The 22868-nt window shown below is 40.3% G+C and overlaps 3 protein-coding genes across 12 annotated transcripts in view; all 3 read left to right on the top strand.

Annotated features, from left to right (window-relative positions):
- The window catches only part of LOC110531469 (IgGFc-binding protein), a 95687-nt gene extending 89701 nt beyond the window's left edge, over positions 1 to 5986 (top strand). The window contains exons 130-132 of the mRNA XM_090183534.1: positions 804 to 897; positions 1118 to 1158; positions 5316 to 5986. Coding sequence (XP_090039660.1) covers positions 804 to 897; positions 1118 to 1158; positions 5316 to 5413 — 233 coding nt within the window. The 3' untranslated portion in view covers positions 5414 to 5986. The remainder of the gene's footprint in view (positions 1 to 803; positions 898 to 1117; positions 1159 to 5315) is intronic.
- Positions 5987 to 10816: 4830 nt separating this feature from the next.
- On the top strand, positions 10817 to 16959 carry LOC110531473 (butyrophilin subfamily 3 member A3). Of its 10 annotated transcripts, XM_090185724.1 has the most exons (13): positions 10899 to 10995; positions 11555 to 11595; positions 12322 to 12366; positions 12589 to 12660; positions 12874 to 12945; positions 13279 to 13362; positions 13836 to 13940; positions 14423 to 14566; positions 14771 to 14899; positions 15057 to 15177; positions 15324 to 15377; positions 15891 to 16036; positions 16335 to 16959. In XM_090185724.1, the coding sequence occupies exons 3-13, from the start codon at positions 12328 to 12330 to the stop codon at positions 16743 to 16745; spliced, it is 1377 nt and encodes a 458-aa protein (XP_090041850.1). In that variant the 5' UTR covers positions 10899 to 10995; positions 11555 to 11595; positions 12322 to 12327; the 3' UTR covers positions 16746 to 16959. The 10 variants fall into 10 exon arrangements, with proteins under 10 accessions (XP_090041846.1, XP_090041847.1, XP_090041851.1 ...); XM_090185720.1 differs by lacking the exon at positions 11555 to 11595 and having other exon boundaries at positions 10817 to 10995; XM_090185722.1 differs by lacking the exon at positions 11555 to 11595 and having other exon boundaries at positions 10823 to 10995; positions 15126 to 15177.
- Positions 16960 to 17036: 77 nt separating this feature from the next.
- LOC110531474 (mannose-P-dolichol utilization defect 1 protein-like) lies at positions 17037 to 21581 on the top strand. Its single transcript, XM_090185728.1, has 7 exons — positions 17037 to 17218; positions 17581 to 17646; positions 17889 to 18021; positions 18146 to 18231; positions 18377 to 18495; positions 19705 to 19815; positions 20326 to 21581. Exons 1-7 carry the CDS (start codon positions 17092 to 17094, stop codon positions 20446 to 20448), a joined length of 765 nt encoding a protein of 254 aa, XP_090041854.1. The 5' UTR covers positions 17037 to 17091; the 3' UTR covers positions 20449 to 21581.
- The last annotated feature ends 1287 nt before the right edge of the window (positions 21582 to 22868 follow it).

A 22868-nucleotide genomic window follows, 5' to 3' on the forward strand; every position in this document is an offset into this window, starting at 1 on the left:
CTACTATACTGTACTCCACTATACTGTACTATACTGTACTCTACTATACTGTACTATGCTATACTATACTGTACTATACTGTACTCTACTATACTGTACTCTACCATACTGTACTGTACTCTACTATACTGTACTATACTATACTGTACTATAATGTACTATACTGTACTATACTGTACTCTACTGTACTATACTGTACTCTACTGTACTGTACTCTCCTATACTGTGCTCTACTATACTATACTGTACTCTACTATACTGTACTATACTGTATTCTACTATACTGTACTATAATGTACTATATTGTATTCTACTATACTGTACTATACTGTACTATACTATACTCTATTTTACTATACTCTACTATACTGTACTATACTGTATTCTACTATACTGTACTATACTGTACTATACTGTATTGTACTATACTGTACTATACTGTACTATACTGTACTGTGCTATACTCTACTATACTGTACTATACTGTACTATACTGTATTCTACTATACTGTACTATACTGTATTCTACTATACTGTACTCTACTCTACTCTACTGTACTATACTGTATTCTACTATACTGTACTCTACTCTACTCTACTGTACTATACTGTATTCTACTATACTGTACTCTACTCTACTCTACTGTACTATACTGTATTCTACTATACTGTACTATACTGTATTCTACTATACTGTACTATACTGTATTCTACTATACTATACTGTGCTGTACTCTATTATGTTAATACTTGTTGAGACATATAGCGTTGTTGCAACTGTCTTCTTCTTCATTGTCCCCCAGATAAGAACACAATCATATTCATCGCAGTCCTGGTGCCTCTGGGAATCATCATCATAGCACTGATCTGTGTGTTATGCTACAAATGCTGTAGAAAGTAAGTACTGTTCAGCAACCACTAAAACACAACATCGGTCTGTTTATCTCAGTCCTGAGTCCTATCTGCACAGTCAACATGAAATAACCAAATATCAAATTGACCTTAATCCTGACAGTTGATTTTATTCATCAGTGTATAAGACAGAAAAGGCCTTGTTAGTACAGTATATTTTTCCACTGTGAATAGACGGTAACTCTAAACCGTTTTGTGTTTACAGGAACAAAGAAAATAAGTATTATTGTGACAGCACCGATTCAAGTAAGTGCCTGTGTCTATCTTGCTTAAAATGTATATATATTTTTACTTTCACTTGCATTCATTTTTAACCTGCTTAGCCACTATTATAGTAATAATATACTTCTTAGCTCATATTATCCCAGTAAAACCAGACCAAGGATTTAGACGGGGAGGATTAGGTGAACATAAAACAGAATAAATAGAACAGATACTCCCTGTTCAGGCCTAGGATGCTATAATGGGTGGACTGGTGGCCATTTTGACTGAGTAAATTATTTCAAGTCGATTATTTTGACACAGAACATGGGAAGCCAGCGAAAGAGAAAAGCAGGAGAAAAACACCTGCCCCACCTATTCAGCTCATTTATTGCAGAGGCAAGTGAAACTTGTGTTGATGTGTTATAATTTTAAAACTTTAAACCCACTGAAATGATACAAACAAGTTTTGCATTTTTTTGTCATTTAGTAGACGCTCTTATCCAGAGAAACTTACAGAGAAACATTTTATTACTTTTATCGTACTGGTCCTCCATGGGAATCGAACCCACATCCCTGGCGTTGCAAGCTACCAACTGAGCCACACGGGACCATACTAACCTTAACCTAACCCTTGTTCCTAAATTTAAACCTTCATTCATTTTCACCCCTATGCCTAAACTTAAAGAGGCATGAAAACAACCTAGTTCTTTTTTTTTTAAACCTCCCGTTTCAGACTCGACGTGGCTCATACATGATAATAAACCCCCTGCTGTCCTCTCCCAGCGGAAAAAGGCACAGAGTCCTTACATTCTAACCTGGCATCATTTAGTGGAGGAGATACACGCTAGCCTCGTGTGCACTCTGAAGCGAGTGGGATTGCCTGTGTCCATGCGCTAACCATTAATTATTTTGATAACAGGGAAAATACATTGAATACATCGATCAAAACCATGCATTGTAAGTTTGACAAAACATTTTAAATTAGAGGATAGACCTCTGTAGTTGGTTAATTTCTCTTTCAATCGGCTGCATTTCTCTGGAAACCAAGCAGAAAATGACTATTGGCATATACATTACTCTTACAGAATTTCCACGTGGGTGACGATATTGAAAATGTAATCAAAGCCTATTGGATGATCATTTGTTTTTAACCAGGACAGAAGAGTTTAGAACGGACTTTTTCCGACATAACATAGGTACAGCAGGTCCCCTTATTGTATGGGACACTTTTAAATGTTCCTTTTTGAGGCCATTCAATTCAATACTCATATTTAAAACAAAAGCAATTTAGGTCCAAATAATTCATATTAACAAAGGAAGTAGAGGGACTGACAGTACAGTTAGATTGCAATAAAAACAGTACCATAGAGGCACAGAATACATTAGAGGAAAAACACAAATAAATGGAAGAATTTATTCAAGAAAGATCAAGTGTAATATATTATACAAATAATGCAAACTGGATGGAATATGGGAGAAAATGCACCAAACATTTTTTTAAATCTTCAACATAGAAATACTATAGAATTTTTTTTACTGCAACCTCCCAAGTGGCACGCTTGAGGCGTCATTACTCAGATACTCAACAAGGTCTGATTTCATCATTACTGAAACAGGACCCAAGTGGTAAATAAAGACTTAGTCCATTTTTTAAAATCTAGCAAAATGCATAGCTGGAATAGAATGAAAAAGCTATTGTTGGATATTATTCAGCCTAATCAGACAGTTTTTTTTACATGGACGATACATTGGAGATAATATAAGACACTGGAAACAAACACTATGAAACATCTGGGAAACCAGGCATTGTATTCATAGCTGACTTTAAAAAGGCTTTTGATAAAGTACGACTGGAATGTATATATAAATGCCTGGAATATTTCAATTTTGGAGAATCTTTAATACAATTGATTAAAGTTATGTCTAGTAACCCTAGTTGTAAAATAGTAAATAACAACCAAAATAATAAACAACAACCAAATTATGATAACTCTATTTAAGCAATAAGGCCAGAGAAGGTGTGGTATATGGCCAATATACCATAGCAAAGGGCTGTTCTTCGGCACGAGTGCCTGGGCAGAGCCCTTAGCCGTGGTGTATTGGCCATATACCACAAACCCCCAAGGTGCCTTATTGCTATTATAAACTGGTTACCAAAGTAATTCGAGCAGTAAAAATAAATGTTATGTCATACCAATGGTATACGGTCTGATATACCACAGCTGTCAGCCAATCAGCATTCAGGGGCTCGAACCATCCCAGTTTATAATGCGTATTGGATCACACAAAAAATACAACTTTTACATTACCGTGTACTTTACCAACAAAATGGTCTGATGGTAAAGTGGACGTACTCGGTATTCATATCCCTAAAGAAATCAAGGATATCGCTACAATACATTTTTATAGAATGTTAGCAAAAATAGATAAAATCTTGCTACCATGGAAAGGTAAATACCCCCTATTTGTGGAAAAATCACCCTGATTAACTCTTTAGTCATGTCCCAGTTTCCCCTGGTGAACTCTTTAGTCATATCCCAGTTTACCCTGACTAACTCCTTAGTTACATCCCAGTTTACCCTGACTAACTCCTTAGTTACATCCCAGTTTACCCTGACTAACTCCTTAGTTACATCCCAGATGACCTTTTTTCTTCTGGTCTTGCCTACACCTAGCGTCTTGTTTTTAAAAAAAAATGATATCAGCAATAAAATGTTGTATTTTATTTGGAACGGCAAGACAGACGAAATTTACCTGGTCTATTTAGATAATGAACATGAATTCAGAGGGCAGAAATGATTCAATATTAAACAATTAGACGTCTCACTAAAGGCTTCAGTCATTTATTTATTTATTATTTATTTATTTCACCTTATTTAACATGGTAGGCCAGTTGAGAACACCTTTATTTAACCAGGTAGGCCAGTTGAGAACAAGCTCTCATTTGCAACTGCGACCTGAACAAGATAAAGCAAAGCAGTGTGACACAAACAACACAGAGTTACACATGACATAAACAAACATACAGTCAATAACACAATAGAAAAATCTATATACAGTGTGTGTAAATGTAGTAAGATTAGGGAGGTAAGGCAATAAATAGGCCATAGTGGTGAAATAATTACAATTTAGCATTAACACTAGATAGATATTTACAGATGGGCTGTGTACAGGTGCATTGATACAAAGGTTATACTTAAATCTGAACTGGTTCTCTAGCAGATTAGTAAGAATGTCTCATCCCATGTTCAAGAACGGCCTTTTTCCCGTTATCCAGATTACAACCTCTCGCTTTTGGTTATTTGAAAATGAAATAATCCCCAAAATATCACTTTTTTTTAAACAAGACAGAAAATTGGTTGCAATTTCACTTTAATCCACCAGAAATGACAGAACAAATATAACAACAAATATTATGCTTAAACTCAAATATACTAATTGATTAAAAAAAAATGTAAAAACTATATTTTTGGAATAAAAAATAAATAAATGGTATAATCTTTGTAAATGATATCATAAATAGGACTGGTGGAGTTACGTCACACATGCAGCTAACAGACATATACATTGATGGAAGCCACAATCTATCTGCAATATTAAAGCTGATCAGCACAGCATTGTCCAATGAGGTTGTGGGGTGAGCCCAAGCATGTGTATGTCTTTGAACAGCTGCAGGGGTTCGACAGCAATTACATGATAACGCTTTGTGCTTTCAGAACTACTGGCTAAAAAATATATAACATTTATGGAGAGCCTCTTTAAGTTGTGTTCTGTGGGTCAAATATACACTTTCTTAATTCTATGAATCGATGATCAGGAGGGAAATTGTGAAATCAATGCTACTTTTAAAAAGACGTGCTTCAGTTTACACTCTTGAAAAGGTATTCTTTCACTAGATTGCATGACAATTAGGTCGCCCTCTAGCTTTCCAAACTAATCCCTTGATCACCTTAGTGACCTGACTAGGAGAAACACCTGGACCGAACTAATGTCATAAAAACAACAAATTAATAAATGTTGCACCTCTTCTTCCCCTCTCTCTCTCATCTCTCCTTTTCCTTCTCCCTCTCTCTGTCTCATCTCTCCTTTTCCTTCTCCCTCTCTCTGTTTCATCTCTCCTTTTCCTTCTCCCTCTCTCTGTCTCATCTCTCATTTTCCTTCTCCCTCACTCATAATTCTATCAATTGAATTTCTACTAGGCACCCAGTACAACATGCATCTTAAGGACAGCAACGTCAAATACGACAACTTCAGCAACAATGAGAAGAACGCAAGCAACAATGTGACTCCCATGTAGCTGGAGAGAGAGAGAGAGAGAGAGAGAGAGAGAGAGAGAGAGAACTCAAGAGTTCCATGTTTACTGGCAGATGAATGTACGGAGGTCACACACAAACACAAGCTAGACCCTAACAGTGGCATGATACTCAATAATAATACATGTCATTTAGCAGATGCGTGCATACAATTATACAACTTTTTTTTTTTTGCAAATGGGTGGCCCCAGGAATCAAACCCACTATCCTGGCATTGTAAGAGCCATGCTCTACCAACTGATCTACAGAGGACCACTCTGTAAATCCAGTAAAATGCTGACAAGTTTACTTTAAAATGCATTTTAAAATGCACACAAATTCATAACAGTCCGTAACGTCAATGTTAAATATTTGTCCCGATATTATTTGTAGAATTTGTGAATATTGTCATTATATTACCTGCTTTTATTAATGTATTCATGCTTTTGTTGTTGTAATTTGATCATGTGTGAAATATGAGATGTCAGAAAAGATCCAAGGAAAAGTGAAATTATTAAATGCCTAAAGTGCCTAAGATGTTATTGATTGAATTAAATTATGTTGCTGCAAGCATAAAATATTCTTTTTTTTTTACACACACACACACAAACACACACACACACACACACACACACACACACACGAACGGCATGTATACAAGCCCAATCCCTCCAATTGCCTTTCTTCATTCAGCAAGTGCATACTAGGAGTGACCAAAAACAAAACAAATGACAGAGCCCCTTTGGGGTCATGGTGGAAGGAAAAAAACAGCCAGGCTAATCCGTTCCTTTTGTTTTTGTATTAATTCCCCCCCAAAAAATGTATTAGTTCCCTCTGTTTTTATCCTTTCTTCCAATTTTTTTATTCATTCCCTCAGTTTTTTTACCCATTCCCTCAGATATTTTATTTGTTCCCTCTGTTTTTTTTATAAGCTACTCCTGATCTTGTGGATTTATGCAGCCCATCTTTATGGCATTATCCCATAAAGAATAATAAGGAAAGCATCCCTATATAGTTCCCATTGAAGCGTCTGTGAGCACACAGGCAGACCCATTTTGAGGCAATCTCCATTTTGAAGTAGTCAGTTTTCTTCTACACGTTTGAACATGACTCCAACAGGGTCACCAGAAGGTATCGCCAATTAAGTCGGAAGTCCCACCCAGTTGACTACAGTGGTTGCTCAATTATGCTGCGGGACTTAGAGGTAATTTGTGGTTTAGTACGGTACCCTGCGTCACTGCGTCATTGCTCCAGATCACCACAAGGGGGAGTTAGATCACTGATTACGCCTAAGCTGCTAATGTGTCTAACTGACAGTGAATGGGCGACATAAACCTAAATAGAAACTGATAATTGTGCACGACTTCAAAATTGAATTTCAATTAACTGAATGATGAGGATGGAGAAGGTGATTGAATTTAGAACAATAGTATAAGAATTGCTATTCATCTGTCCTGCTCGCGCACACCGTGAAAAATACACATATTTTTTTATTTCTACTCATCAGTATTACTTACTAAAACTGTTGTTACACTAAGGTTTTTATTCTAAGAGAAACAAAAATGTTCAATTATATTCCATGATATTCTTAATATATATGTGTTTACTGAATATAAGCAAGTGGTGTCTGCTAAATAATCAAGTTGATGGCGCATTCATATAGCCTCGACACCTACATAAAGCTGAGTGACTCAGTCATATAGCCTCGACACCTACATAAAGCTGAGTGACTCAGTCATATAGCCTCGACACCTCCATAAAGCTGAGTGACTCAGTCATATAGCCTCGACACCTCCATAAAGCTGAGTGACTCAGTCATATAGCCCCGACACCTACATAAAGCTGAGTGACTCAGTCATATAGCCTCGACACCTACATAAAGCTGAGTGACTCAGTCATATAGCCTCGACACCTACATAAAGCTGAGTGACTCAGTCATATAGCCCCGACACCTACATAAAGCTGAGTGACTCAGTCATATAGCCTCGACACCTCCATAAAGCTGAGTGACTCAGTCATATAGCCCCGACACCTACATAAAGCTGAGTGACTCAGTCATATAGCCTCGACACCTACATAAAGCTGAGTGACTCAGTCATATAGCCTCGACACCTACATAAAGCTGAGTGACTCAGTCATATAGCCTCGACACCTCCATAAAGCTGAGTGACTCAGTCATATAGCCTCGACACCTTCATAAAGCTGAGTGACTCAGTCATATAACCTCGACACCTCCATAAAGCTGAGTGACTCAGTCATATAGCCTCGACACCTCCATAAAGCTGAGTGACTCAGTCATATAGCCTCGACACCTCCATAAAGCTGAGTGACTCAGTCATATAGCCTCGACACCTCCATAAAGCTGAGTGACTCAGTCTCCCTGTATTTTGATACTTTGTGCAAGGCAATTGATCAGCATTAAACATTTTGTGGATGGGGTTTCCGATTGGCGGTCTAAGACACTGCAGATGCTAATTCGATACCTGTGCCAGCCGCGACCGGAAGACCCGTGAGGTGATGGTGGGCTTTTGGTTTCTCTCCCTCTAAAAACATAAATAAATAATGCTAAATGACAAACTGGCTTTATTTACAAATTAGTAAGAATGTCTCACCCCATGTTCAAGAATGGCCTTTTTCTCGCTCACTTTAGGTTAGTTGAAAACGAAATAATCTCCAAAATATATACATATATTTTTTAAAGCAATTATTATTACAATTATTAATTTATTAATTTAGAACTATATAAAAAAAACTTTGATATTCTCACAGAAATATTATTAACCCTGTTTTTCACAAGCGTAGCAGGCTGTGAAATCTGCAAACAAAGTTTCTAGGATGGGCTATTAGCAGGACAATATATATTGGTCATATTGGTTATGGCTCCCGAGTGGCGCACAATGGGATTGCAGTTCTCCAGCGTTATCCACTGAGATAGCGATGGGCGCGGGGACCCCCACCTCACCCCACTGGGTAGTACAAGGAAACACTTTAAGGGGCATTGCACTGATAATGGCGCTGACTAGGGAAACGTTCCCGCTGTTCTTAGTGCCTGTCTGCACGTTCAACCTAAAACAATGTAACTAATAATGCCGCGAAAAATGCTAGATATGAGGTCGAAGGGCAGATATTGTTAAATATTTAAGCATTAGACCTCTCACTAAAGGCGACACTCAAAAGTTATACTTAAATTCGAAAAATGACATAAAGAATGTAAACAAGATGCTGTGTTTTTATTTACAGTAGTGATGGACAGCTGGAGGCATTTTGAAAACAGGTTTTCAAAAACTTGTTTTTCACAAGTGTACTGTAGTACAGTAGCAGGTGTAGAACTATTAGCAGGACAACATACTATTTATAGCCTGGCTACTGTAGGTATGGAAATCCCTCAATTTACAATGTATTTGATGTTACATTTCTAACTAAAACAGCAGTACAGTGTTTCTTCAACATCTTTATGCTTTCGTTAATAAAATAACAAGAAAAAAGTCTACCAGTATTTTTGTAATGTCTCCAGTCCATGAACATTGTAGAATAATAGTGAAGACATCAAAACTATGAAAAAACACATCTGGAATAATGTAGTAAAGAAAAAAGTGTTAAACAAATCAAAATACAGTATATTTTATATTTGAGATTCTTCAAAGTTGCCACACTTGATGACATCTTTGCACACTCTTGGCATCCTCTCAACAAATGCTTTGAAGGAGTTCCCACATATGCTGAGCACTAGTTGGCTGCTTTTCCTTCACTCTGCAGTCCAACTCAGCCCAAACTATCTCAATCCGGTTGAGGTCGGGTGATTATGGAGACCAGGTCATCTGATGCACCCCTCCATCACTCTCTTTCTGGGAAAATAGCCCTTACACAGTCTGGAGTGTGTTGGGTCATTGTCCTGTTGGGGAAAAAATGATAGTCCCACTAAGAGTAACCAGATGGGATGGCGTATTTCCTCAGAATGCTGTGGTAGCCATGCTGGTTAAGTGTGCCTTGAATTCTAAATAAATCACAGACAGTGTCCCAAGCAAAGCACCCCCACACCATCACACCTCCTTTTCCATGCTTCATGGTGGGAACCACACATTCGGAGATCATCCGTTCACCTACTCTGCGTCTCACAAAGACACGGCGGTTGGAACCAAAAATCACAAATTTGGACTCATCAGACCGAAGGACAGATTTCCAATGGTCTAATGTCCATTGCTCGTGTTTTTTGGCCCATAGCTTCTTGTTATTGGTGTCCTTTAGTAGTGATTTCTTTGCAGCAATTCGACCAGGAAGGCCTGATTCACACAGTCACCTCTGAAAAGTTGATGTTGAGATGTGTCTGTTACTTGAACTCTGTGAAGCATTTATTTGGGCTGCAATTACTGAGGCTCGTAACTCTAATGAACTTATCCTCTGCATCAGAGGTAACTCTGGGTCTTCCTTTCCTGTGGCGGTCCTCATGAGAGCCAGTTTCATCAAAGCGCTTGATTGTTTTTGCGACTGCACTTGAAGAAACGTTCAAAGTTCTTGAAATTGTCCCAATTAACTGACCATCATGTCTTAAAGTAATGATAGACTGTCGTTTCTCTTTGCTCATTTGAGCTTTTCTTGCCATGATATGGACATTGTATTTTACCAAAAAGAGCAATCTTCTGCATACCCCCCTACATTGTCACAACACAACTGATTGGCTCAATCGCATTAAGAAGGAAAGAAATTCCACAAATTAACTTTTAACAAGGCACACCTGTTAATTGAAATGCATTCCAGGTGACTACCTCATGAGAGAATGCCAAGGGTGTGCAAAGCTGTCATCAAGGCAAAGGGTAGCTACGTTTAAGAATCTGAAATATAAAATATATTTTGATTTGTTTAAAACCTGTTTGGGATAGGGGGTGGTATTTTCACGTCCGGATGAAAAGTAAGTAAGTAAACTGCCTGCTACTTAGGCCCAGAAACTAGGATACGCATATAATTGATAGATTTGGATAGAAAACACTCTAAAGTTTCTAAAACTGTTACAATTATGTCTGTGAATTTAACAGAACTTATTTGGAAGGTGAAACCCCGAGGACAAACCATCCAGGTTTTTGAGGTGACTATTTTCAATTGGGTTTCTATGGGAATCTAGATTTCTGAGGCATCTGGTTGCAGTTCCTCTGGCTTCCACTAGATGTCAACAGTCTTTAGAAATTGGTTGATGTTTTTCTTTTGAGTAATGAAGAAGTAGCCCTTTCCTTTCTGGAAGTCGAGCTAAGTGTGCTGTTTTGTTTGGGGTTTGCGCCCTGGAGCTCGCTCCACTTTCATTTTATCCACTATTGAACACAATATATTCCGTCTTAAATTTGATCGATATTTACGTTTTAAAATACCTAAAGTTGGAATTTGAAAGTTGTTTGAAATGTTTGGACCACGTTTACAGGTAACTTTTTTTCGATAATTTGTAGTCATGTTGGCCGAGTTGGAACCGGTGTTTTTCTGAATCAAACGCGCCAAATAAATTGAAATTTTGGGGATGTAACGACGGAATCTTATGAACAAAAGGACCCTTTGTGATGTTTATGGGACATTTTGGAGTGCCAACAGAAGAATATCTTCAAAGGTAAGGCATGAATTATATCGTTATTTTTGAGTTTTGTGTCGTGCCTGGCGGGTTGAAATATGATTGTCATGTGTTTGTATGATGTATGATGGGGTGCTGTCCTCAGATAATCGCATGGTTTGCTTTCGCTGTAAAGCCTTTTAAAAATCGGACACAGTGGCTGGATTAACAAGAAGTTCATCTTTAATTTGGTGTATTGCACTTGTGATTTTATGAAAGCTAAATATTTTTAATAATTCAATTTGAATTTCGCACTCTGCAATTTCACCGGATGTTGTCGAAACGTTCCGCCAGCGGAACCCCTAGCCGTAACAGATTCAACACTTTTTTGGTTACTACGTGATTCCATATGTGTTATTTCCTAGTTTTGATGTCTTCTTTATTATTCTACGATGTAGAAAACAGTACAAATAAAGAAAAACCCTGGATGAGTAGGTGTGTCATTTTGACTGGTACTGTATATGATGGTGTGTATAGACATTATTATATGATTATATGATTTATTCGGTCAAAGTCCACATCCAAGACCAAATGCATCTACTGTGTGTATGACCAACAGTAGTACCATGAACACAACAGAGGCGGGTGAGAGATAAACAGGTAAGTCACTTTTTTGTGTTTAGGAGGTAAATTCTGGCTATTTTCAGATATTTAATCATTATAGATGCTGTATATTATGAGATGCTAATATAGATGTCTTAAACAGCACAAAAAGAAAGCTGACAAAAGTGTCAAACCTCAAACCAAAACTTGTAGCTACTCAATGATAATAGTTAATTGTCTTATAAATAACTGTCACAAACTTCCAGAATATACTTTGTTTATGTACTATTTCATACATTTGAGACATTGAATCAAAATAACTTACAAATATGACATTAAAACCCACCTCAATCAAAACAAAGCAAGTGCACCTACAGTTACAGTATTATACCTGAAAAGGTTTTGAATCTAAGAGTTCTGTGACATGATTGATCACATTGCATGAGGCTGATGTTGGTTCAATAGATTTCTTATGAGTTACAAGGAAACAATTGGAGAATTCCAGTAACGTGTAATCACTGTAAAGCAGTCTGTGGAACTGACCCTTGATCCTATAAACACTGGGAGACAACTTGACTTTATGACTCAATTGTTATTGTTCTTGTGAAATAGTACATCTCTCTCTCTCCCCCTCTGTCTTTATCCCTCTCTCACCCTTACTTCCTCATTTCTCTCTCTCTCTCTCTCTCTCTCTCTCTCTCTCTCTCTCTCTCTCTCTCTCTCTCTCTCTCTTTCTCTCTCTCTGTCTCTATTTCTCTCTTTCTCTCTCCCTCCTCTCCATAGACCGTAATGCAGCAGCCTAATAACCACAGCAGCCGGTCTCCTAAGGTGAAGGAGAAGGACCCTCACCTGATGATGATGATGTCATCTATTGCTGTCTCACGTGACACACTATTCCCTATATAGTGCACTACTTTTGACTAGAGCCCACTCTGACAAGACCCGGCTTTGTAGTAAACACTAGGATTTGACAGTATAATCAGCCTACTAGTGTGTGGATGTATTTTGTCTTTTCTAACCCTGTCTTTACTCCCACTGATGGTGATACAGGACAAGAGCCTGGAGACTGTGGAGGCTACCCACTCAGCACCCTGGAATAAATCACAACTCCTCAACAGCAAGGTGGGTTCGGTTTCCAACCAGTAAACAACTAGCTATACCATCTTTTTTACATATAGGTTTAGAATCTGGGATGTTGGGCAATCCTATAGCAAATGAGGGCACATATTAAATAGATTATGACTGGGCTGGGCACACCCATAAATGTTATTTTTGGTACTTTCCACTATTTTGGATCCATCTGTAATTTGGGTCTTGCCTGTATCACTTCTACAGGGGAGGGACTTTGAGAAATGGGATGCACACCATTCAGAACCATGGAACAAGCCTCGTCTCAGCAACACCAAAGTGGGTTCTATGGACAAAAAACATATCAGGGAGAGGATGATATTGTGTGTTGTGTGTTACTAACTATAACTACTATAACTACTGGTGTGTTATATTAACCTACCTGGGTGGTGTGTTATATTAACCTACCTGGGTGGTGTGTTATATTAACCTACCTGGGTGGTGTGTTATATGAACCTACCTGGGTGGTGTGTTATATTAACCTACCTGGGTGGTGTGTTATATTTTAACCTACCTGGGTGGTGTGTTATATTAACCTACCTGGGTGGTGTGTTATATTAACCTACCTGGGTTGTGTGTTACACGAACCTACCTGGGTTGTTTTGCTCACAGCCTGGCCTAGAACATATGCACACGTTCCAGGAGTGTCTACAGCTCATCGAGGAGCTAGCCAAGGAGGTGAAGGACATCAGTAAGGTACGACAATCTCCACCTGTACAGATGTAGGATCTTAATTTCAGCCAGTTTTCTACAGCAGGAAAATAATCCTGCAGCAACCGAAAATGTGAATTATTACGTGAATTATTATGAATGGACATCTTTGGGGGGTTGATATATTTTTTTGTAAGGACGAATCAAGTATTACACTTCGCAGTGGAATATACAAACTTCAGAAGCCTTTTTAAACCTCAAATACAGTACAACTTTAAAATGTCCTGCATTGCAGGAAAGTTCTCCTCTATACGAGGGATCAAATTAAGTTAAATTAATTTATCTGTACACGTAACTCTAACTTTCACAATCTCACATTGACATAAACACATAGCTCTATGGAAAAGTTTGCATTCACTCACACAGTTTGTCAAACCTAAAATTTCAATTCAGTGATCAATATGTGACCTCACATCTGCATCACTTCCATGAATATAACATCACTTCCTTGTTTGCAGCTTGCCAGGAGAAGAGGGGTGACGGGAGGAGAAGGTTCCACAGCATCACCTAGCTTGGAGAGCAGCCGGAGTCTCATTCTATTGTGGGCCAAGGAGCTGGACCAGGTAACACGGTGACCTGGCTAACAAAATAAAATAGAAGTAGTGTCACACAGTGCATTTGGAAAGTATTCAGACCCCTTCCCTTTTTCCACATTCTGTTATGTTTCAGCCTAAAATTGATTAAATTATTATTTTTTCTCATCAATCTACACACAAACCCCAAAATTTGATATTTCTGTTCGTTTTTTTATATACATTTGAACAAATTTCATTTGCTTTGTCATTATGTGGTATTTTGTCTTGATTAATGAGGGGGAAAAAAACATTTTAATCAATTTCAGAATAAGGGGTTGAATACTTTCATAATGCATTGTGTGTGTTTTCTGTGATCAATTTCCGTGATAGATTTAGTGTGTTTGGTTGGCATTACATTTCCTGACCTCACAGATGTCATATGAACACAAATGTTGGCTCCATTCCCAGGGTAATTTACGATAAAATCACCTTCTTATTTAAATTATACAATTGTTCCTTTGTTCTCTCAGCTCCAAAAGACATCCACACCAACAACAGAGGTTCAGATGATGAGAGGAAAGAGGATTCCAGGTGGAGGAGGGAAAGACAAAAGTTTGGAGAAAGAGAATCAGAGAATATTGGAATGGGCAACAGAACTGAAGAATGTATCAGAGGTGTGTGTGTGTGTGTGTGTGTGTGTGTGTGTGTGTGTGTGTGTGTGTGTGTGTGTGTGTGTGTGTGTGTGTGTGTGTGTGTGTGTGTGTGTGTGTGTGTGTGTGTGTGTCTTTGAGAGAGCCTGAGCGAGAAATGTGCTACTGTGTATAAAACATGTTCACTGTATGTGAGAGTGTGTAAATGCGTCCCAAATGTGTTCCCAGGTGTGTGGGCTGTCAGACGAGGACCTGAAGCGTCTGTTGGGACCGCGGGGGGTCAGGGAGTCTAGGCTAGCTGGCGTTCTGCCATTGCTGGAGTTCGTTGCCTGGTCTCTACTGTCAAATGACACTGAGGTGAGAGAATAGTGTGTGTGTGTGTGTGTGTGTGTGTGTGTGTGTGTGTGTGTGTGTGTGTGTGTGTGTGTGTGTGTGTGTGTGTGCGTGTGTGTGTGTGTGTGAGAGAGAGAGAGAGAAAGGTATGTTTTGACTAATTCTACCCTAGACTTTCTAGGCTGCTGTAGCCATGCTGCCATATGAATATAAACACTCTGGCAATTCATCTCCCTGCTTGTCGTGTCAGGAGGACGTATCAAAGCTGTGGTTGTCAACCAAACAGAGAGCATGGAGAACTGGTGAGAGCTCACTGTTGAATTCCCCATCCTGTTTTCTCCTCGCACTCTCTCTCCCTCTCTTTCTCTCTCTCTTGCTCTCTCACCCCCCCCTCTCTCTTCCGCACCCAGTTATTATTGCACTAATCTCTTCTTCTCATTGCAAATAGGAAGCCAAAAGTACATCCCTAATTCTGTATGGCAATGGATTCACAGTGCTTCAAGTAGGAAGAACTAATAACTAACATTTATCACAGTAACACATACAATTACATTGAAATCATGCTGACATAAATATTTTCATTTTTCAATAAATTAAGAATCACTTAATGAATGAAACATTGAGTATCATGTTGAAGGATTTTGAGAGGAAACAAACAAGGCTGTCACTGGAAAACCTCTCATGCTTTCCTTGATCTCCACCTCTCTCTCCACCTCTCTCCACCTCTCTCCATCTCTCTCCACCTCTCTCCATCCCTCTCTTCACCTCTCTCCATCTCTCTCCACCTCTCTCATCCCTCTCCAACTCTCTCCATCCCTCTCTCCCCCTCTCATCCCTCTCTCTACCTCTCTCCTTCCCTCTATCCACCTCTCTCCATCCCTCTCCAACTCTCTCCATCCCTCTCTCCACCTCTCCACCCCCCTCTCTACCTCTCTCCTTCCCTTGCTCCATCTCTCTCTCCACCTCCACCTCCATTTCTCTTTCCCTTTACCTCCACCTTTCTCCACCTCTGCAGCCCAAGTGCGTCTGGAACCCCTCACCAGCCACCCCTGGCTGGCCTTCTCAGATGACAACCTTGAAGTGTGGGAGGCCCCCCAGATGCGCAACACCATAAACTATCCCCTCCACTTCGACTCCTGGCCCTGCGTTCTGGGATGCCAGGTAGGGGGATGAGTTTGATTAATCAATTCAATTAGGGGATCAGAAATCAAAAATAACCAAGTTAAGGGACATTTTTCGTCGCTGGACAGAGAAGTGAGTTGAATTAAAGAAGATTCTGTTTTGATTCCATATATGTGTGTTTTTTCTTGTGTAGTATACATCATACTTTATTTTGTAGACAACACTCGGATTTATTAGTAATATTTTTGGGGTTGATAAATCATTTGATCAGCCCTAGCAACTATCAACTCATCCATTGTGAAAAACTTGTATTGGTACTACTCTCCTCTACTACAAGGCCATCAACACAGGAAGGCACTACTGGGGAGTAGAGGTATCCCCCACAGGCAGCTGGAGACTGGGATTGACATCGATAACTGCACCCCGGAAAGGTCGGTTCCCCATGACCCCAGCAAAGGGCTACTGGACCCTGTGGAGGAGCGCCCAAAACACCCTGTGGGCCTGTTGTGATGACCCCCTGACCAAGCTACCTGTCTCAGCCCTGCCACGCCTAGTAGGGGTCTACCTGGACTTTGAGGAGGGACAGGTTTCCTTCTATGATATAGAGAAAAGGTCCCATATCTATACGTTCACTGATACGTTTAAGGAGAAGGTGGTTCCTGTGTTCGGCTGTCTCGATGGCGAAACGAAGATCAGGATTGTGCCACGGCCAAAGATGCCATCTGCATCGGCATCTGGTGTTAGATAAAGCTGCAATGTGTTTAAGATTGATTTGCTATGCAATGTTTTTGTAACTAATTTTACATCACCAGCCAGAATATGTCAGACTTGTTTTGTAGTGGAAAATCACGGTTTCTCTCGTGAGAGAGATTATATTGAATTACACCAAGCATTTTCCTTTTTCACTGCACCTTTTTGTAATGATATTACAATTGTAACACAATAAACAGAAAACTATGACAGACTGTTTATTTGTTCATTTTAGATACCATCAAGATAAAAGATCCGGAACCGTATTCTCTGTTAATGTTTCCGTCTAGCGTGGGGGGAACAGTTATTATGCGCACACAGCTACGTCACGTCATATTTCCATAATGGCGACCCCTATGATGGAACTTCCCAAGATCTCTGTGTTTGACCCACTGAAGGGTCTCCTGCTGACCTATTTCATGCCAGAATCGTGTTACGACGAGTTTTTCATACATTTTAACTTTCTGGATGGTAAGTAGCAGTTTTGCACAGTTTTCTAGCTAGGGCTTCAACGTTCAATGAATGAGCTAACGCTAACTACCTAACACATTTGTTTTTTCTCGACATTTCACAATGTGTTACTAGTGTCTTTTACGATGAGAGGTACTGGATATCAAGAAATGATATTGGATGGAATGTACATAAGGAGCTATCTAACCCGCTAAAATAGTTAAAGATAGAACAGGGACTAGTTAGTGGGTATTTCACAGGGCATCACATGGCTGGTTAGCGCCACTGTCCCAATCCATCTCAGTTTCTCAATAACGATAGATATGAGAGTGTCGTATCTCTCTTGTAATACCAGTTTAATGATGGTTGTTTTCTGTCTATAGTACCATGTCTGAAGATTGTGCTAAGCAAAGGTCTGGGCATCGGAATCATCCTGGGGTCTGTGATGGGTAAGACTAAGATTTTCTCTCTCTCTGTCTCTCGCTATCCTTTTCTCTCTCTCACTCCCACTATCATTCTCACTGTCTGTCAGTCTATCTCTCTTTGCATGTGCAAAGCATAACTCCCTCTGCCTCTCTCATATAGATGGAGAGATATTCACAATAAAGTAATTAAGGACAAATATAGATAATACATATAACCCATATCTCCCTCCACCCCCCTCTTTCTCCTTCTCTCCCCCCTCCTACAGTGAAGCTGCCCCAGATCCTGAAGCTGATGGGGGCTAAGAGTGCCGAGGGTCTGAGCTTCAACTCTGTTCTGCTAGAGCTGCTGGCTATCACAGGAACCATGACCTACAGCATCGCTAACAGCTTCCCCTTCAGGTACTGTGGTAGTTGTACAGACAAGAGACATGGACATAGACATGCATAGACAGACACGTGCACAGACGGCCAGACAGACATGCAGAGACCCACCAGTTAACATATTTAGTGTTTTCTCCTTCAGTGCCTGGGGTGAGGCCCTGTTCCTCATGTTACAGACTGTAGCCATCGGGTTCCTCATCATGCACTATGGAGGCAACACAGTCAAAGGTAAGACACACACACACCTCCCCGACGTGAGGACTGACGTTCACTAGTAACACTGCTTCTTGAGATTTACGATGCAGGATGTGAAGTTGGCATAAGACTATCTGGCATCATAATCAGTGGCTGTTGTTATTGTCCTCACCCCTAGGTGTCCTGTTCCTGGGGGTGTATTTTGGCCTGGTGGCTCTGCTGCTCTCCCCCTTCACCCCCATGTCTGTGGTCATGGCCATGCAGGCCTCCAACATGCCAGCTATCATCATCGGCAGGGTACGTGGAGTGTTAAGTAAGCAATAGGGCCTGAGGAGGTGGGGTACATTAGGCTTTATAACATATTTAGCTAATTTATGTGTTGTAACATAATAACATCGTTAAAACACAATAACATTGTTATAACACTGTTCAAGGACCACGTTGGATAATACTTATATTTAACATTTTCATGTGTTCTCTGTGTTCTCTAAATAGCCTGGGTACCAGTCTGTTCCGCTAACATTCCTCTAGCCTGGGTACCAGTCTGTTCCGCTAACATTCCTCTAGCCTGGGTACCAGTCTTGAGCTAACATTCCTCTAGCCTGGATACCAGTCTTGAGCTAACATTTCTCTAGCCTGGGTACCAGTCTTTAGCTAACATTCCTCTAGCCTGGGTACCAGTCTTTAGCTAACATTCCTCTAGCCTGGGTACCAGTCTGTTCAGCCAACATTCCTCTAGCCTGGGTACCAGTCTGTTCAGCCAACATTCCTCTAGCCTGGGTACCAGTCTGTTCAGCCAACATTCCTCTAGCCTGGGTACCAGTCTGTAGCTAGCATTCCTCTAGCCTGGGTACCAGTTGTTTGCTCTCTGGCACAGGAGTGTAATATTAGCTTAACAGACTGGTACCCAGGCTAGAGGAATGCTAGGTCAACAGACTGGTACCCAGGCTAGAGGAATGCTAGGTCAACAGACTGGTACCCAGGCTAGAGGAATGCTAGGTCAACAGACTGATACCCAGGCTAGAGGAATGCTAGGTTAACAGACTGGTACCCAGGCTAGAGGAATGCTAGGTTAACAGACTGGTACCCAGGCTAGAGGAATGCTAGGTTAACAGACTGGTACCCAGGCTAGAGGAATGCTAGGTTAACAGACTGGTACCCAGGCTAGAGGAATGCTAGGTTAACAGACTGGTACCCAGGCTACTAGGGTTTATTTATATTTTAAATTGTTAAATTGTAAAAATTACGGCAACTTGTTATACGTTATCTTAATTTATATAACGGGTGTGTCTAATCCTGAATGCTGATTGTTTAAAACTGTTGGTAACAGTGAATATGTTGGTAACCCGTTGTATAACATTCGGAGGCTCTATTGGACTTCGTCTCGGGCCAAAGAGCACCGTGCCAATATATCCTCCAAACACCTGTGTCTCGGGTATTATCACCATTTAACATAATGTTATTGTGTTACTATGTGATAATGTGCATTTCTCCCTGTCATTACAGCTGATCCAGGTAGTGACTAACTATGGGAACGGACACACAGGACAGCTGTCTGCCATCACTGTGTTTATGCTGTTCGCTGGCTCCCTGGCTCGTATATTCACCTCAGTACAGGTATTTGTGAATAGGCTTTACATTACGTTTACATTTGAGTCATTCCGAAGATGCACTTATCCTGAGCGGCTTACTGTGTGTGTGTGTGTTTATGTGTCCTAAATGGAACCCTGCTCCCTATAGTGCGCTCCTTTTGACCACAGCTCTATTGTCCCTGGTCAAAATCAGTGTACACTAAAGGGAAAATGAATCTTCTTTACACTCAGCTCGAGGTTTAGGTCAGGGTCAAAGAAGACACCAATATTTCTGGCCGTAGGCTTTTCATTGGTGGTCAAATGACCTGGGTTATTTCCAATCTGGGTTCTATCAAGGTGAGGGGCCAAGTAAAACAACCTCTATAAAATGTGTCCACTGTATGTCAGAGTGTGTATATGCGTCCCAAATATGTATATGGGGCATGGTCAAGAGGAGTGCACTCTAAAGAGAAAAGGGTGCCGTTTGGGACTCAGTCTGTGTGATCCTGTCCTAATCCAACTTAAACTCTTCTTCCTGGTTTCTCTCTGTAAACAGGAAACAGGTGACTCCCTGATGGCCCTGACCTATGTCATATCCTCTTCCTGTAACGGCCTCATCGCTGCCCAGCTCCTGTACTACTGGAACAGCAGCTCCACACTGAAGAAGAAGACGGAATAGACTGGACACTAAGGCAGTCTATAATGGGAACTTAATTTTGAAGTAGCGCACTATATAAAGACTAGGGTGCCATTCAAGATGCAGACAATGACCGAGAGATTATATACAAGTGTGTATGGATCTAATATGGCACCCTATAACTATGTAGTTCACTACTTTTGACAGGACTATTGGCTCTTATCGAAAGTAACACCCCATTCCCAATATAGTGCACTACTTTGGACTCTACTAGGGCACTATATATGGGGTGACATTTACCCAATACGAAGACTGCAGGCCCCTACTATAGCCTAGCCGTGGACCAAATCAACTTCTATTCCCACTACCCAAACCAAGCTTATGCCCAGTTAGAAGTTAGAATAGTTCACAGAGAAATCTCCTAGGTTTTGTATCAGTGTTTGAGCTCAGGGAAGGAAGGCTTGACCCTCTTGTTAGTCCATCTTAAACACTGATTCTACTAGATGGAGGTGCCGACACACTCAATGCAATCTGTTTCTTTATACCTCCCCAACAATGTATTCCATTGTTCCAGTTATATTACATGGGTTGTTCTCGGAACAGACTCTAGAATGAGAACATTCTAGAACACAACCAGGAAGTTGGCTAATAGCTGTAATCAAGGGGTCAAGCAATAGAGAGGTACACTGTGAAATTCTGTCAGTATGTTTGAGAAAAATGTTAGGTAGTTTGCACATTGTGGCTTGAGTGCGAGCAAAGAGGTCTTGGCTGAAGTTGTCCCTCGACGCTCATTTTAGGCCAGTTCCTTCGGGGGGGGACGTCAGCAGGCAATCAGAAGAACTGTACTGAGCCAAACAGTTGTTAGTCCAAGATGCAGTCGCACCTTTTACGTTTTTTTCTGTTTGTTTCTTTTTCCGTAGGATCAGTAGTTAAATCATTCAAATTTGATTCAGAATAAAACTGGGAGCAGAAATGTGGGCGCGTTGTAGTGTGATGTTGAAGTCCAACTTCTCTGTATAGTTTCTGTTTACCTGTTGAGATTGAACTTCTAATCGTGTTATGGTGCCTCTTGCGGGTTGCACGCCAGTGCTACGGTTCTGATGATGGTAAGAAAGTTGATTTTAAATGTGAACATTTCATAAAATATGTTTTGTTTTTGTTGGGACTGCTCCAGCGTGTCTGTCGTTGTGGGTCTTATATCTAGAAGGATATTTATCTCAAATCCAGGCTGCATCACATCCGGTCATGATTGGTCCCATAAGGCGGCACACAATTGGCCCAGCGTCGTCCGGGTTTGGCAGGGGTGGGCCGTCATTGAAAATAATAATTTGTTCTTAACTGACTTGCCCAGTTAAACATCTTTAAAAATGATATAGTGTCACCAGTAGATGGAGACAAACTTTCACCCGTTATTACATACATAATCTTAGTTCTCTCAAAGTAGAGGTGTGAGGATCTTGTTCTCTGTTGATGCCTAGACTCACTACTTTTTAGCTTTTAATCAGTGAGTAATAAATATGTTATATAGATTAATTTGTCTCTACTTATACTCTCACAATTTTTTTCCCACAAACTTTATTATTACGTTTCTCCATTTCTCTTGTGATGTCATCCATCCTCTTTTTCTCACGCCCTCTTTACCATAACATTTTAATCTGTCTGTCCATCAATCGCCTTCTTTTCACTTTACCCTCCCATTGAATTGACCTCCCCCTTCTCTCTCTTCCTCCCTCTCTTTTTTCCAGTCCCTGACAGCAAATTACCCACCCTCCAACTGACCCCCTGTGTCTGTGTGTGGTTCCCCCCTGACTCTCTGTCCTCCATCACACTGACATCATCAAGAACCCCAGCAACCAAAAAGTCCCACAATTCTGATCAAATTTAAGACAACAGAGGTTTCTTAAAAACCAACACAAAACTCACTTTTTTGAGATCAATGTTTTCCAACCGTGAATTCAACTTGAGAGTGGTTGTTACGGAGGATTATCTGTGAAATACACTATTTCTACAGTAAGCTACTCCACACCAAAACAGTTGTGATTACTTATACTGAATCTCTCAATTCAAAGCACTTTATTGGCATGGGAAACATATGTTTACACTCCCTCCCTCTCTCCTTATCTCCCTCGCGCTCTCAGCAAAGTACTTCTTTCTCTCTTCATCCCTTTTCTCATCAGTTTCCCTCATGCTTTGTGTATCACTCACTTACCTGCTTTATTCCTGTCTTTCTATTACAGAATGAAAGAGAGAGAGAGAAAGGAGGAGCCAAGCCACATGAGGGGAAATAGAGTAGAGAAATGGGTGTCTTGGAAAGAGAGAAACGCTGGTTGTAGCTTGCCAAAGAGTAGCAGAAGCAGGAGGGAGATCGACAGAGGCATTTAAGAACAAGAGTTTGGAGAAAATTTGAAAATAAAAGGAACTTTTCATTGAAAGAGAGAGCCACAGCAGGCATATCTGATTGT

This window comes from Oncorhynchus mykiss, chromosome 9, assembly GCF_057628025.1.
Source record: "Oncorhynchus mykiss isolate SJ-2025 chromosome 9, ASM5762802v1, whole genome shotgun sequence".
In the NCBI taxonomy this organism is placed as follows: Eukaryota; Metazoa; Chordata; class Actinopteri; order Salmoniformes; family Salmonidae; genus Oncorhynchus; species Oncorhynchus mykiss.

Bases quoted from the DNA above. Each gene is read 5' to 3' on its own strand.
- LOC110531473 (XM_090185720.1), top strand. From the start codon at position 10,927: ATGAACAAAAGGACCCTTTGTGATGTTTATGGGACATTTTGGAGTGCC. The intron at 14,567-14,770 runs GTGTGTGTGTGT...ATGTGTTCCCAG, and splicing joins AACTGAAGAATGTATCAGAG to GTGTGTGGGCTGTCAGACGA. The intron at 14,900-15,056 runs GTGAGAGAATAG...TAGACTTTCTAG, and splicing joins TACTGTCAAATGACACTGAG to GCTGCTGTAGCCATGCTGCC.
- LOC110531474 (XM_090185728.1), top strand. From the start codon at position 17,092: ATGGCGACCCCTATGATGGAACTTCCCAAGATCTCTGTGTTTGACCCA. The intron at 18,022-18,145 runs GTACTGTGGTAG...TTTCTCCTTCAG, and splicing joins GCTAACAGCTTCCCCTTCAG to TGCCTGGGGTGAGGCCCTGT. The intron at 18,496-19,704 runs GTACGTGGAGTG...CTGTCATTACAG, and splicing joins CAGCTATCATCATCGGCAGG to CTGATCCAGGTAGTGACTAA.